General features: G+C 40.9%; 1 protein-coding gene across 1 annotated transcript in view; it reads left to right on the top strand.

Moving 5' to 3' along the window:
- LOC150079563 (putative sodium-dependent multivitamin transporter) overlaps nt 1-16,573 on the top strand; it is a 66,014-nt gene that overhangs the window by 26,764 nt on the left and 22,677 nt on the right. The window contains exons 10-12 of the mRNA XM_090383117.1: nt 155-372; nt 717-814; nt 1,244-1,337. Coding sequence (XP_090239243.1) covers nt 155-372; nt 717-814; nt 1,244-1,337 — 410 coding nt within the window. The remainder of the gene's footprint in view (nt 1-154; nt 373-716; nt 815-1,243; nt 1,338-16,573) is intronic.

Genomic DNA, 16,573 nt, shown 5'->3' with positions numbered 1-16,573 from the left:
CTAAATCTTTAATTTTAATTAACAAGAAATCTCACAGGTGCATAATAGTTTAACGAAAACGGCTGGTTATTTGTCTCATTTAATTATTAAAATATTATTTTTCCAAGTAATTTGCAACTTTATTTATTTTTTTCATATTTTTCTACAAATTAAGGGTGCAATTCTAGGATTAGTAGTTGGGACAGCATTTGCTGCTTGGACGGCCTTTGGAAAAATGTTCTCTGGTTATCGTCACCCCACTCTGCAACTGTCAACAGATTTATGCTCAGTAAACAACACCAGTGATATTATAGGAATTCCTTCAACTTCCTCAATCTGGAGCAATTTTACAGAAATCACCGAACCATCAAGTATTGTTCCAGGACAACAAAAGTGAGTAGGTAAAATTTATCACTAAATATGACGAGTTTTATTTCAAATACTGGATAATCAATTAGTGGGTCAGGGTTAGGGTAGGGTAATGAACAAAAAATATTAAGTTATTGATCTATCAATAGAATTATTGATCAATCATTAGAATCATTGATCAATCACATAAAACAACTAATCGGTTTCTACTAAAATTTGATTTGCACAAATTTAACGGTCAATATTTCTGCGATGATGAAAACTTTTACTGGTTATTGTGAATATGCTATTTAGTTCATTTTAGGATTGTTTTAAACAAAATCTACATTGCCTTTGCAAATGTTTAAAACAAATTTTAATATTTTCAGAGATATATTTCCATTGTACAAGGTGTCTTATTTATGGATTGCTACATTTGGCTATACAGTGACTTTTGTAGTTGGTTACGTGGCAAGTATCCTGACAGGTAAACATCGTATTTATCTATGACTACCATAAATTTCAAGTAGAAAAATTCTAACTATTGACAGAAAGAATATGTTAATTAAAACAACCCATTTCTCCTTTTCCTATATTAAAAATCTAATGAGTCTAGTGAGTCAGAGGGGATGTGACATTAAAATAGAAATTTATTCAATTTAAATCCAAATTTCAACTATTTTAAACTTGTATTAAAACGTGTGTATAAAAGTTTATAAACAAGTGTATGAGGGAGGTGAACGTGTATGAACAAATATATAAGCACGAGTACAGACAAGTGTATATACAAGTATAGACAAGTATAAACGTGTATAAAAATAATAAACAAGTAGAAACGTGTTGCTCGATTACTTCATAAAAATAAAGTGTCCAAATAAGGGGATATGCTTACTGATCAATGAATATTTCATTTTAGGATCAAACGATAATGTAGCGCCAGAACTGTTATGTCCCCTTGTCAGGAAATTGAAGGTGGTTGACACTGAAGACACAGAAAAATTAGATAAGAAGTATGTTTTCTGATGTAAAAATTCTATTATTAGCTTGAAATTGCTATATATATACTGCTTATAATTTTTAAAATTGTTTGTTGTTAAGTAGGCTGTTCAATTAAATCCATTTCAAGGTTTCTAAAAACTTTTTTTGATATAAATATTTTAAAAATGAAATATAAGTTAAATGTATCGAACTCAGTTTAACTGAGCAACCCTAGTATTATTTCACATCATTTGAACTAGAAAGCATACAGTAACATATATTTTTCATCTTTTAGGAACTTAGCAGATATCGTACTTGTACAATGAAGGTTAAACCAGTCTCATTCAAGATATCTTCTGACTCACGGTATCTTCTAGAAAGAGGTGCTCCTCGACAACGATCATCCGTCTTCTGTTTGTAGACCAAGTGTAATTTATTATTAAGAAAATATAAATTCGTTTGTTGTACTAAGAATACTTTCTTCTGATTATGTTGAATAAATTCAGAGAAAATCTATCGTTCAACAGATGTTAAGCTGTTCATTCAATTTACATAGAGAATATACTGAATTCTCATTGACTCAGCAGTTCTTCTAGTACAAAAACAAAATGCAGGAGATTCAGCATAACAAACAGATTCTATTTTTTTTGGCTATGTTTTAATGCAGGTCTTACCTTGCGGAATAGCATCCTCAGAATAAATTATATATTTAGTGGGGTTGAATTAAAACAATAGAGGAAGAAAGCGATCTGGGAGTTATAATTCAGGCAGATATTAAATTTAATGAACAGTGTACACAGGGTAGCCAAGAAAGCCCAAGGTGTTCTATCGATGATTTATCAAACGTTATCCTGTAGGGATCTGAAGGTCATGTTCCTACTGTATTAAGGCAATTGTTAAGTCCCCATTTTGAACAATGTGTTCAATTATGGAGACTTCATCTGAATAAAGATCTTGTGCTTCTTGAAAGGGTCCAAAGACTATGAACTCGCATGGTGAGATCGGCAAAAGGGCGACTATACGAGGAAAGTCTCCAATTATATGGGCTACAGAGCTTCGCAACTCGGCACCTCATAGGTGACTTGATTGAGGTTTATAGTGCTCTGAGAGGGTTTTTTTAAATAAATAAAAGACTGAAGTTTCACTGCTATACAAAATTTCAGAACTTGGAGGCATAAATTCAAGTTACAGCGGAAGAGGTCTAGAATTTACTGTAGGAAGTTTTCTTTTAGCCAGTGAGTCGTTGATTGGGATAAAATGTTGCCATCGCAAGTAATTGAGGCTGACAGTTTTGAATAAATTTAAAGGACAACTGGATAGTTACCTATATGAAGAAGGAAGCAAAGAATTTATATACTGCGCTACCATTAATATCCGGATACCCCTCCTTGGATGGGGGAAATAGAACCTACTATAAATATGCACACTGCGCTTCGAACAGACAATTGCAAAAGTGGGTATGCAAGATGACACGTTCAACAGAATTGATCACCTCAAGAAATGCTAGACGCCGATTAACATGGTGTAAGGAGCGCGAATTCTGGACTGTGCAGCAATGGAAAACAGTCCTATGGACTGACGAGTCGAGGTTCACACTCTACCAGTCTGATGGCTGTTCCTGGGTGTGCCGAAGACCAAGGGAACAGTTCCTTCCTGATTGTATCCTCACAACCATGAAGTTTGGTGGAGGCAGTGTCATGGTATGGGGCTCCTTTCATGGTTTGGCTTGGGCTCATTAGTCGTTATCGACAAAACGATGAATGCTGTGCTATACCATTCCATTTTTCCATTTATTTGTAACACACAAGTATTACATATACAGTATATACAAGAACATATATATACTATTTTATATACATTAACATTCTCGTTACACATATATAAGATATTTTATCATATTTGACCTCCTGGTGCATTGTGTACGTGTATCCCAGAATCTAGGGTGGCTCCTAGGCATGCGTTTTTGTAAAAGACGGCTCCTAGAATGTCAATTCAACTCCGCTTCATATCTCTGTGAAGAATAGTATTACTACAAATGGGCCAGATATGTGTGTGTTCTGTTGTGTCTGGCCTAGGGCTTACAATACCGGAAATCCCGAGATCTCGAATACCGGGTTACCGGTCATTTTTTTCCAGTATTGAAATACCGGTATTGATACAAAAAATACCGCTTTTTCGGTACTAATTTAAAAAAAAATAATTGCTTATAATTTAATCATATAAAGGTGGTTATAAAATCACCTTTATGTGATTATGACATCGTTGTCTCTACTAGCAAATGTTCGATAAATCACTGATAGGACATTATGCAACATTGCAACATGTCCACAATTCTCGGACAACTTCTTGTCTGACCGTATCATAACTCCCAAGGCCCGTTCCTCCACTACTGACTTTAGTTCAACTCCACAAAGTGTATAAGTTATTTTGCGGTTGCTGTTCCCCAGGTGTAAGACCTTGCATTTTGCTGAATTAAAGCATAGCTGACACTTTTCTGACCATCCCGGAAGTCTATCTAGGTCACTCTGAAGAAGCTCTGCTTGGCGGCGATCATTAACTACTCTACTGATATTTACATCATCTGCAAGTTTAGACCTCACGCCCTCCATTCATTCATAGATATCATTTAAGATATTCAAAAATAACAGTGGTCTTAATACTGATCCTTGGGGAACACCACTACTTACTTTAAGCCATTCTGAGGAATAACCATTTATCACAACCCTCTGCCGCCTGCCCTGAAGCCATCCTGCTATCCATCTAAGGATTTTCCCAGTGATTCCAGCCTGCTCCAACTTATAAAGTAACCATCATGTGGGACTGAGTCAAATGCTTTGCTGAAATCCAAAAAAACAATGTCGAAATGTCAGAGAAAATGGTAAGAAGGTATTCTTTGAATTTGTTCCATTTAATGGTGTTCATTGAGAAACGTCTAAGATCTTGTGGCTGTGAATCATTATATTGCTGTCGAGGCTTCAAACCAAATACAATAGCGCGGTGGTCGCTATTCACAAGGCTTGGAATAACATCCCAGTCAGTTAGAATTTCATCTATTTTAACCGTGGTAAGAGTGACATCTATGTTTGATTCGCCGTTCACAGTAAAGAATGTGAACGGCTTGTCAGGCAAGTTTTTAACACTTCACTTATAGCACAAAATTAAATCCTCGAGCTAATCCTCAAATTAAATCATCGAGCGAAAATGTTTATAACACAGTTAAAGCAGATGGTCAAGAGACTCAAGACTGGATGTCTACAATGGATTCCATAATTAACAACCTAATCCCCAAGGATATATCGGATCAAGATTCACCTTAACAAATGCAAATACGTCATGATAATGAAAAGTATGAAGAACCATCGGACATTAAACCCTTTACACTCCTGAATTTGGGCTCTGCGTGGAAAAGCTTAATGGTAAGAAATGCCCAGGTATTAATCTGATTTAAAATAATCATCTAGGGTCGGTAAAACCGCTGTGCCAGAAGTTGGATTTGGCATTTAGATCCGCTGTTATTATAAGATTTTTAGAAGCGAAATTAGTACATATATTGTTCAAACGATGGAGAGTCAATTGTATGTCTTCAGTTGGTGGACAGTAAACAGACGCAATGCAGAAATCATTAAACAGGGCACAGTGTCCGTGCACAGACCAGTAATGTTGGAAACAACCAGATCATTATTTGAAACAACTATGGCACTTTTTGGAGGTTTGTCAAGCGAATGAATAATTCTTGCCGAGTTGGGAAAACCCTTAACTTTGCGGCCCCACCCTTACCTGCAAAGAATGAAAGGGTTCCTGTATGCAAATAATATCCAAATTATTTTCAAATGCTGTTATTTTAATCTCATCCATTGCCACTCTGCAGCGCTGACAATTTATCTGAAGGACTTTTATCTCCTCATATATAATATTACCTAAAATTGGATTATTATCAGCCAACGCTGTTGCTGAATTAGAACCATTATCACTCATGTTTGGTTCTGCTGTCGTAAGCTGTACCACTTTTAAATATTTTGGACACATGGCATCCAGTACAGAATGGTTGTAATCTCTACCATGTCTCTTGCAGTTAATACATTTTGGAGAGTCTTCTTTATGGGAACAATCTCCGTAGACATGATCACCTTCTGCACAGTGTCCACAAGAAAATGCCTTATGTGAAAAATTGTGCAGAGTGGCCACACCCAAAACAAAGGAAACACTTGCTTACAATCGTAGACCTACGGAACCTGTGTGATGTAAATCCTAGAGAGATTCTATCACTGTCAAAAATATACCGCATCATGCGAGGACTAAATCCAACCACCCAATTAAACACCGTTGCACCGATCCAGAACTAAATCTGAAAGTCACCTAGTCTTTAACTTCATCCTGTGAAAAACCATAGTCTTTTAAGTTTTTAACGAAGAGATCATCAAGTATTTCCTCCTTAGCATATTCACGAGGGACACCACATATTAACACTGTTGGATCAGATAACCGAGGTTTCTCCATTGTAAGACCAATCGCTTTCAAAGCAGAAGCAGAATAGATACTATTAACATCCACCGAATTTGTAGTCTCCACGAGAATCCCCTTATTCCTAAGGAGACGAATACCTTTTACTTTGATCTCCTTGTGGTCACGCTTAATGGCTTGAGTCGCCTTCTGCTTTATATCCTGACTCGAACTCAAGGAAGAGTTCTCAGTAGGCTAAAAATAATCAGATTCTGAGGATCAGACACGCCTCTAGGAACTAATAAGGACCTATCCCGACTTGCACTGTCAGTCTTCTGTTTGGATCTTGGTTTATTCTGGATTACAACAGGATCAACCAACTTGAGATCCTGCCGTACTACCTCTGCATAAGACTTTTTTTGAAGTTCAATCTAGCAATCTAACATTTCTTTTATCTGATAAGCACTCTCCTCCAGATCACTGCTCATACCTTGAGGCGCTCATTGTAAATAATATGGGGTTTGACGCTGCAGGCCTGTTTCTGAAGTGCCTAAAAGTCGGGCGAAATTTTTTTTTTTTGGTGTATTTTAAATTTGGACATGTAAGGCTATGCGCTGTGCAAAAGAAAGTGCTGGGAGGTGAAATAGGAAGAATATGGTCGATAGGGTAGATGACCCCTCATTCAGTGAGACATGCCCATACCCCACCAGAGGGGAGAGAGGAGACAGCGAGCCGTCACCTCTCCTCCTGCCGGGTACCCTAAAACTGTTATAAAAGGGGAAAAAGACAAAACTAAACTTGATAAAACAAAATTGGATAAAAATAAGACTTTGAGTGTGAAGAAGATAAGAACCGCCAGTCTCTTGTTAAAGAAGTTCAAGCTAGCACAGCCAAGAACGGTGAGGGCTATGGGGTTCTTGATTCCCCAAGTGGTATAGGGGTAGAATAGTTAATGTTTGTAGTAGGGAGGACCAAAGGATTTCTTTTATAGATGGTTTGAACCTCGAAGGTTCATTACATGCCTCGGATGTGACATTGGCTAAGATAAGAAGAGCTTTAGGAGAAATAGTCTAAATGGCTATAACCGAACTAAAATCAACAGCGCTCGTTCCAGTTCTATTTTAAGTCCTAGCCACTAAAATCCCAGGAAAGTAAGTGGCAGGACCTGCCAGAATACAATTGACTCAATGGTAACACCACACCTCGCCACACCACGTGGCAAGGTGGCACAACGTCGGATCCCATTGGGGGCCTGGTGGCCAATAAGTTGGATAAACAAGGGGCACTACATATAACACTACACATGACCCACACACTTCTAAATCTCTGGCTTTGACAGGGTACTGTCACCGATACATAGAACATTCGCGGAGATGGGAGAAATCCCAGCAGCCGTTAGACCCACAAAATTCTTCATACCTCACTAGATTTAGTGGTCTTTGATTTCTTTTTACCTTTATGCCTTACTGGTATCTGAAAAGATTCTTTGTTAGGAGAGACCTGTTTTGTTGAAAAATCAAAAGATGCTTCAGAAGAAGATGAATATGCTTCAAATTCCTGAGAATAAGTACATGTAATATCTCGGTCTTCTAAAATTATGTTAATTACACAAGTAATTTAGACAACAACCAAATAATTTCAACAATTTAACAATATATGTCTATATAGACACTTTACCCCACCCGGGATGAAATCTGCATAAGAGTTGAAGAATTCACCAAGGTTGGTTTACGGGTCTCAGCCACAAACGGACAGGGGGCGCTATAAAATTATTCACAAAACGAGTAATTTCAAGTGGATTCTTTTCCTCCAAAGTAAGATCCTCAGTTCTAAAATTAAGAGAGTTATAGCCAGTTTAAGTTTCTTTAAAAGTAGCCCAAAACTAGCCCCATGTTAACCTATGGACTTTTCCGAAATGTAAATATGAAATCTAAGTAATAAATACTGATATATCCACAGTATATAGTGACATGTAAATATTTAATGGCTTCTCCCTAAAAGGGGCTACCCCAAAGCCAGTAAATTTCCAAGGCAATAAGACAAGAAGTCTCCATTTTACGGAATGCTATCTCAACAGGACAATGTAAAGTCTAGGGGAATTTTGTATGTCGCTATTAGTGTTCTAAGACAAAATTTCCAAACACCGATATCTTGTGTGCTTCTTCAATACCTGAAATAAAATTTTATCCTATGACTCAACTACGTTATCTCTATCCATGTCATATATTTCATACACGTTACTACTTTTCAAACCACGCTTATACATAAAAAAAATAACGGACCACAATTCCATAAGCATTTAACACAACCATCACTATGCCACCTATAGATGGGAAAGGCAAGTACAAAGGTGCAAAATGTGTTAGTTGTCTGACGGCACCAGGGATTCCCCCCATCTCTGCGTTGTGTACTCTGTTTGTGTACCCCAGAACTCTGTGAAGGCCAGAGATTTAAAAAGTGTGTGGGTAGTGGACGGATTTGTAATGTTGTGTACCGTTGTTCTTCTGACCATTTAGCCGTTGGGCCCCTGTTGGGACCCACCGTTACCGCACTTGTCCCAGGGGAGGCAGGTCATGTACCCAGTAGATTTTTTGTACTCTGGCAGGCCCTGCCACTTAGTTTCTAAAGAATTCAGTGGCAAGGGACTATGTGGAAAAAAAAAATATAATCTTTTTCTTCTTTGTCCTCGCCGTCTTCCCACGTTCATATGGGGTCGGCATGTTCTTTCCATTCATCGTCGCAATGCTCAATGTTCCTATTCTAACACTTTTCAACTCCTTCATCTCTAGCTGCACTAACTTCTTTAACCGAACCCGTCCTTTGTTCGGTATCCCTGACAAATCTACTTTCGTTTTGGCATAGTTTTTACGACCCGATGCCCTTTGTGGCGTCAACCCTCACCATTTATCCGGGTTGGGATTTAAGCTGCCGATCTGCCAAGCCTTACGCAGCTATATAGAAGTGGTAGCTCTTATACAATGGTGATGTCGCAATTTAATAATTTTACGCAATTTATCCCGAATTTCTAATCCCACTGAAAAAGCAGGTGGCACTGCTATAGTTATTTTATCTCATGAAAATGGCTGACTCGGTAGAATGACTGTGACCTTGAAAATAACAGTAATAAATAACTCAGCAACACGTGAGTATTTTTACATATAATTTGGTATCCTGAAAACTTCTACCGCAAAGCTATCAGGTAGCACAACGATTCCGCTAATAATTCCCAGTGACTGATTATAATTCCTTAAAAATTTAATGACCTTGAAATTTCCAATGTTTTCCTATATCCAAGAATAGTAATGATAGCAATTTTAAAAAAAGTTCACAGTCGGAAAATAAGACCACCTTTAGGTCCCAGATCTTAGCCTATCACTCACCAACACTTATTTTATCAAAATATAACTTCTTTTTGAGCAAAACTTCCTAAAATGTTCTTTATTAACTAATTTTAATAGCGCACTAATTTAGCTAGCATACAGCTGGTGCCACGAGCGCCACTTAAATAAAGAAAATAAAATAAATAAATAAAAAAGGGGGTTAACGCTAGAATATAAAAGGCAAAGAGAGGTTTATGTAAGCATGGTTTAAATTTGAATGTTATTAATTAATAAGTTGTGTGGGGGTGTACACTGCGAGTTAGACAGAGTAAGGGGAGAGAAAAGGCTGGGGGGAAAAGACAGATGTATGTGGATGATAGAGAAGGCAACCCGCGAAATTCAGTGAGGCAGGCCCATGCCTCACAAGGCAGAAAAAGGAGAGGAGACAGGAACCCATCTCCTACCCCCTTACAGCTCCATTTAAAGTACATTAAACAAAAGATACGAAAATATTGTGCATTGGTCGCAAAAGTGACCACGAGGGACTGGGGGCTAAAGAAGCGGACCCTGTTCCTCTACTACAAATCTACCTTCATCTCGGTCATCACATATGCTTCACCAGTTTGGTACAAAAAGGTAACCACAGTGGTAAATAGAAGAACCTTGGACAGTATCCAGCGGTCAATAATTCTGACAATCACACGAGCTGTCTCGACAGTCATCACGCACGCAATCACTCAAGGTTCTGGCTGGAGTCCTCGCGCTGGACTTGGAAATCATTAGATGAGCCCTGACATATAATATGGCAAAAGATATACCGTGTATGATCCTGAACTACACGTTGGACCTCGTCAACAACAGGAAGCTTGAAAAAACCAGACTGCTCGACCACCTCCGACAGGAATGGCAGGATCGGTGGACAGAGTCTACTAAAGGGAAAATCACCAAGAATTTCCTCCCGAGCGTAAACAGAGTCTTTCCGAAACTCCAAAGTTGGTTCCAACCGGGGCTCCACATCACCTTTCTGCTCACCGGGCACGGGCCATTTAATGCAAAACTGTCTAGCTTCCGAATCACTGAGGATCCCCGTTGCTTCTGTGGCCGCGAGGCGACATGGCAACATCTCATGTATGACTGTGACCAGTATGAGGACCTGCGATGCATGCTCACCACTGCTATCACCTACTTCCCGCCGAACATGAAACAGCATCTTCTAGACTCGGAACATGAATATAAAGCCCTTACCATCTTTGCACAGAAACTCATTTGCTAGAAAGAGAGCACTTATAGCAAATTACCACACACAGCACCCAGAAGCTGATGATGAATCACGAAACTTGGACTGGATAAAACTGGAATACATAAGAAAACTGTACCAAATAACCTACAACCACGAACATAACCATAATCTAGCCCTGTTCACGAGGGAACTGACAACCAGGAAGACCTACGTCTGAACCAGTCAAACTGACACAGGAATTGACATGAACTGGATACAAATTATTCGCACTGGACCACGAGCTGGATGGCTAAACCAAATGGCCAACGCACGAATGATATCATGAGGACCCAAGGTAGCATCCTCATATCATGCACACTGGGTAACCTAAAGACGTTACATGACCAACGATACGACGAGACTGCCTCATGTATGACCATACGACTGAATTTGACTCCTACATTGAACATAATCACCAATGAAGATCCGGTTTAGATCGCTTGGATACTTCACGTGTTCTCTACTGCCAATGCCTGATGGCGATCTGTACCACGCTCCCTTGCCTGGTACCTTTACTACCTTTGCCCTTGCAGGGAGGAGGAGACAGTCTTTGCTCCCCTCCTCCCCTGCCAACCCTTATTCTTCTTCTGGTGGGGCACGGGTCTGCCTCACTGAACATCCTGGGGTCGCCTTCTTATCGTCCCCATACTTCTGTCTTTTCCCCCACCCTTCAATCTCCCCCTTACTCTGCTTAATACGCCAGCGTATAACTCAAACTGCAAAAACTTAATTTCATCCAAATTAAACCGCAAAAACCTCAATTTGGCTTTTATAATTCCAGCCCTCACCCATACCGAGTTTTTTTTAGGCCCTAATCACAAATCTGAAGAAACTAGGTGGCAGGGCCTGCCAGAGTAAAATTTCATACTGTGCACCTGGTCTGCCTCCACGAGGCCAAGTGTGGGCAACGTTGGGCCTCAGTAGGGGTCCAGCAGCTAAACGGCCAGATGAACAACGATACAAACATTACACATATACAAAATACACACACTTTTAAATCTCTGGCCTTCCCAGTGAAATCTCTGGCCTTCCCACCTAGACTGAATGCAACGCGAAGATGGGGGAAATCCCTGGTGCCCCTAGACATCAATACACTTTACACTTTACACCAATCCCCAGCCACGGGGGAGAGTAAAAGAAAACGAGGCTAGAGTGCTCGGTTCGATTGCCAATGTGGCTTGTGGCAGAAAAGCTGCTGGTGTCTTCAGTGTCTGGGTTTGGTGTCTTGACTGGGATCATGTACTGGTAGATCTTGCCCGCAGATTCAGTTGCAGATATCAGCCAGATGGATCTTGGATGAAGGCAGTGAATATCAGTTCAATTGAACTTCTAAGAGGTTGGCGGTTGATGCTACTGGAGTGGGGTGCCCAGAATCTGTCTCAAGTTATTGGTCTTGGTGGTTTAGTTGAATGTTCTTCGTCTGTTGAAGACATCCTGTGCAAAAGTGGCGAAGTATTTATAATTGTCATGGGTATGAATTAGTATATATTCTTGGTCCTTTGGCAAATTAATAATCTTTGTGATCAGAATAGATCTCAAGTCTTCATAGTCAGGACGGTCATACATTATATAATGCCAAGACTCGTTAGTGTCACTGTGGCAGCGTGGATCATCTGTGATCCAAGAGACGTTAATTTTTCTTGTATCGACTCATGGCCTGTGAGGAAGTACGTTATGTACAGGCCAGGGGAAAACCAGCTTGGGGCTCCTGGGAACGTGAACGTTACTGCGGGATGAATTTCTTTGTAAATGCTCCCTTAGCGATGTCGTCCATCTGTCCTGGCAGGCGTGTTGCAGGTGTGCGAGAATGCGCCTTTTCTCTGTCTTGCGATTGATTGCTGGGTTGGTGGTGAATCCAATGGTGGTAGTGGAGATTCCTTTGGACAGATGAGACAACATGCCGCATCTAATTATTTCAAGGTCCAGACGGAGGACTCCAACGAGGATCAGGAGAGCTTACTGTGCAGTAGGCTCTGGTGATGGTTAATAGTATTGCTCTTTGAATGGTGGCTAATTTCTTCTCATTTGCGACAATAGTTGCCCGATGATACCAGATCCCTGAAGCATATGCGATGGCTGGAATCTGCTTTGTAAAACAGCGCTAGGATACGTCGGTTTAGACCCCAGTCCCTGAGGGTGGCCCTTGCCACCAATGCTGTGTAATTTCATATCTTCTTTTGGATATACTGTAGGTGTGGGAGGAAGGACAGTTTTGAGCCCAGGATTACACTAATGTGCTTAAGCTGGGTGCGGTGCTTGATGGTTGTGGCATTGATCTTACTCTGTGGTGGTCTGGTTGAGCTCAGGAGGATGCTGGCGGTTTTCTTGCCTAGATTGTCATGTTGTGCTGGGTAGCCCAGTCATAAAGGACCTGCAGTGTTCGGTTAGCAGAAATTTCAAGTTGGCCTCTTGAGCTGGCAGGCACGGAAAGGATCAAATCGTCTACATAGGCTTGGGACTTAACATGCCCAAGATCTTGATTTAGGAACTCATCCAGGACCATGTACCAGAAAGTTAGTCCTAGGACAGAGCCCTGTGGACACCCCTGTGGATCTTTCTGATCACCCTGGAGTAGGGAGTCTCTACACTGATAGATCTGTCACATAAGTAGCTTTTAATGCAGGAGTAGAGATTTTGAAGAATCTGTGCTTACCTGAGCCTGCTAAGGACGCTCGGCCACCAAAGTGAGTCGAACAGCCTTGCGAAGTCGACTGCAATTACAAGGAAGTATTTTTTAATGGTGGATTGAGCAGATGTTATCAGGTTATTTAGTGCGTATACTGTCGAGCGCCTCTGACGGAATTTATACTGGTTGTCGGCCTGTAGGTTTGTGTTTGTATAATACGTGTGAATTCTGAAGAGGTTGAGTCTCTCAACTAGTTTGCTGAGAGCAGTTAGGAGAGCGATTGGTCTGTATGATGTTGGCTGTTGTGGCGGTTTATTCGGATTCTTCAGGAGAAGTAGAAGACTAGCTGTCTTCCAATCAAGTGGAACGGATCCTTTTGCCAGACAGTGGTTGAAAAAGGTTCAGCAGTAAGTATGGTTTGTGGTCTGCTACTCTTCTGACAATCTCGGGCTCCAGAAGGTCAGGACCTGGACATTTCCTGTCCTTGAGTTTCAATACTGCTCGATGAAGTTCCTATATGGTGAAGGGCTCTTCGATTGCCTGCCCGGTGTAGCACTCATTGGAGGCACACTGTTGGGCTTGTATTAGTGTGAGGTCAGAGACTGGTGGATGGACAATGGTATTCAATATATTAATTGACTGCTCCCATGTAGTGGTTATTGTGCCTTGGGTGTGAGAGTGTTTGTCAGAACCTCTCCTCTGGGGAGTTTATTGGTGGTAATTTTATATACAATTCCCCAAGGATCGGTATTCGTAGTCCATGCCACCAGATGTTCCCAAGATGTCCTTTCCATTAGGCGGATTAGAGCCGTATAGGTGTTCCTGGCTATTCAATATAGTTGTCTCAAGACCTCCACCCCTGGCTGCGGCCAAAATCTCCTTGCTCTTTGGAAAGCTTTCCTTTTACTCTTTACCTCTCTGCGGAGGAGGTGCAGCTCTGGGGCCCACCAGGGACCAGCACTGGGGAGCAGATTTTTTCATTTAAAGGTTGTGGTACAGGCATTTATAATGACCCTGGTAACAGTTCTCTGATGCACTTCTGGATCCAGTAAGTTACAGTCCCCCGCCGGAAGTTGCATGATAGAGATGTCCAGAGCTGCTATGAAGTTGTCCCAGTTAGCATTTTCTATTTCAAATATTTTAAATCTGTTCAGTGTGAGTTTGGAATTCAGTGGTTGCTGTTGGTTTCTAGACATTTAGAAGGTTATGGCCCAGAGGTCCAGACCTCCTGGCACACCAACCAGAGATGTAGCCAGCCATCAGTTTGCTAGCCAGGGTGATATCAATATTTAATATCACCCTGGTGAAAATATTGGCAAATTGTGTGGCCTGTTTAATATGGTGAACTGTGAATTGGAGATAAACTCTTCCAATCGCTGCCATTTGCGGGTGCAACTATGGTCCTCAGACCCTGCAAACCAAGCAGGAGAGAGGCAGTTTACTTCGGCCCCCCTCATAATTTTTTCATTGGGAAAGAGGGCCGCTATGTTTTCCAGATAGTTTGTTGTTGGTAGAATATCCTCTCAAGGTCTCTTATATAAAGAAACCACATAAAAGGTTCCAAGGAGAGTTATGACATGCATGCACACTGCCCAGGATTTGCAGAGACTTGTGGTGGGGGGAGAAAAGCTAGAAATCGGGTCAGACCGAAAGAGATATAAGTAATGCGGGGTAGAGTTCATCCTTTTTTTTTTTTTTTTTTTAGTGTGGGGCATGTGTAGTTTTGACAAGGGTCAAACGCTAGTCGCAAGATAGCTAGAGAGGGAAGAGAAACTGAGTGGGGTAAATGACAGAAATATGGGGTCAATATGAAGTTAACCCCAAAAGTCGGTGGGGCAGACACATGCCTCACCAGGTGAAGATAGGAGATGGCATGGGGTTCAGATCACCTAATGATGTTTCGGCAGCAAACTGCACAATGTCTTTGTTGGGTCTTCGATTGCCATTCCTGGGACATGTTATCCCGTTCGTGTGAGTGGTGAAGTCCAGATAACGATTCCAGTTTAAACACAAGAAAAGCACCTGGGGTGGATGGTATCTATCCAGTTATATTCAAGGAGGCAGCAAAGGAAGTAAGCAAACCCTTAGCCATAATTATGAGAGCTTCCTTGAATTCAGGGGAGGTACCCCATGGACTGGAGATGTGCAAATGTGACCCAAATTCACAAAGGAGGATCAAAGGCCGACACAAGTAATTACAGACCTGTGAGTTTAACTTCTGTTCCCGGAAAATTAATGGAGGCACTGGTTAAAGAAGCACTGCAGGATCATCTAGACAAGACTTCAGTTATAGCTCGGACACAGCATGGTTTTGTTAAGGGAATGTCTTGCCTGACCAATTTGATAGGATACTATGATGCAGACACAAAAGAACTGGATGCAGGGAATAGTTTTGATATTATATACTTGGATCTTAAAAAGGCTTTCGACACTGTTACATATGGAAAACTGCTGCACAAATTGGAGCAGTGTGGCATCGGAGGCAAATTGTTGCTATGGATAAAAGGGTTGTTGAGGGGGAGAAGACAGAGGGTGGTAATCAATGGGCACTGCTCATCGTGGACTGATGTTATTAGTGGAGTCCGTCAGGGTTCAGTGTTCGGTCCATTATTGTGTTCTATATTTATATATGATATTGATGATGGTAATCAAGCCTGATGTCCAAGTTTGCAGACGATACAAAGGTTGGCAGGGTTGTCAAGGACACTACTGACACTATGCTGCTGCAACAGGATCTGGAAAGGTTGAGCAGATGGGCTGAGAGGTGGCAAATGAAGTTTAACATTGACAAATGTAAAGTACTACATATGGGAAAGAGCAACCCCAGAGCAACGTATCAACTCTGTGGTACTACACTGACAGTGGTAGAGAATGAAAAGGACCTGGGAGTAATTGTGCGGGCAGATATGAAGTTCTCTGATCAGTGCAGACGGGCTGCAAGAGTAGCTCATGGGTCTTGTCAATGATATACAGGAGTTTTTCTAGCAGGGATAAGGAGGTGATTATTCCCTTGTATAAGGTAATGGTCAGGCCACAGCTTGAGTACTGTATACAGGTCTGGAGGCTTCATTTCAAGAAGGATGTAGAGCTGCTGGAACGAGTACAGAGAAGGGCAACAAGATTAGTGAATGGAACAATGGGGTACTCTTACGAAGAAAGGCTTAAGTTATTCGAATTACAGTGTCTGGAGACTAGGCACCAGCGAGGTGATCTAATTGAGGTGTATAAAGCCTTGAATGGTTTGAGCATCATCAATGCTGATGGGATTCTTCCTCTTGCTCAGAATAATCACCTGAGAGGCATAAATTCAAATTGAGGAAAGACAGATGTAGGATAGACGTGCGGAAATTTGCCTTTAGCCAGCGGGTAGTTGGTTTGTGGAACAGACTTCCATCCCTTTTCGTGGAAGTTTATAGCCTGAATAAATTTAAGGCTCAGCTGGACACGTATTTCGAAGGAACGGAGGGATGAGAAGTGGAAGTGTTTTTTTTTTTTTTTTTTTTGTTTTGGCTGATGCTGCATAAGCTTGCTTTCTTGCATCAAATGCCTCTACTAATACTAATGCTAAAGTCAGTGGTCAGATCCAGGTTAAGTTAATGACCT

This window comes from Mastigoproctus giganteus, chromosome 10 (genome assembly GCF_048544385.1).
Source record: "Mastigoproctus giganteus isolate SK-2022 chromosome 10, ASM4854438v1, whole genome shotgun sequence".
Classification (NCBI taxonomy): domain Eukaryota; kingdom Metazoa; phylum Arthropoda; class Arachnida; order Uropygi; family Thelyphonidae; genus Mastigoproctus; species Mastigoproctus giganteus.
Note: the sequence above shows the minus strand (reverse complement) of the source record. Positions and strands in the feature narration are given on the sequence as shown.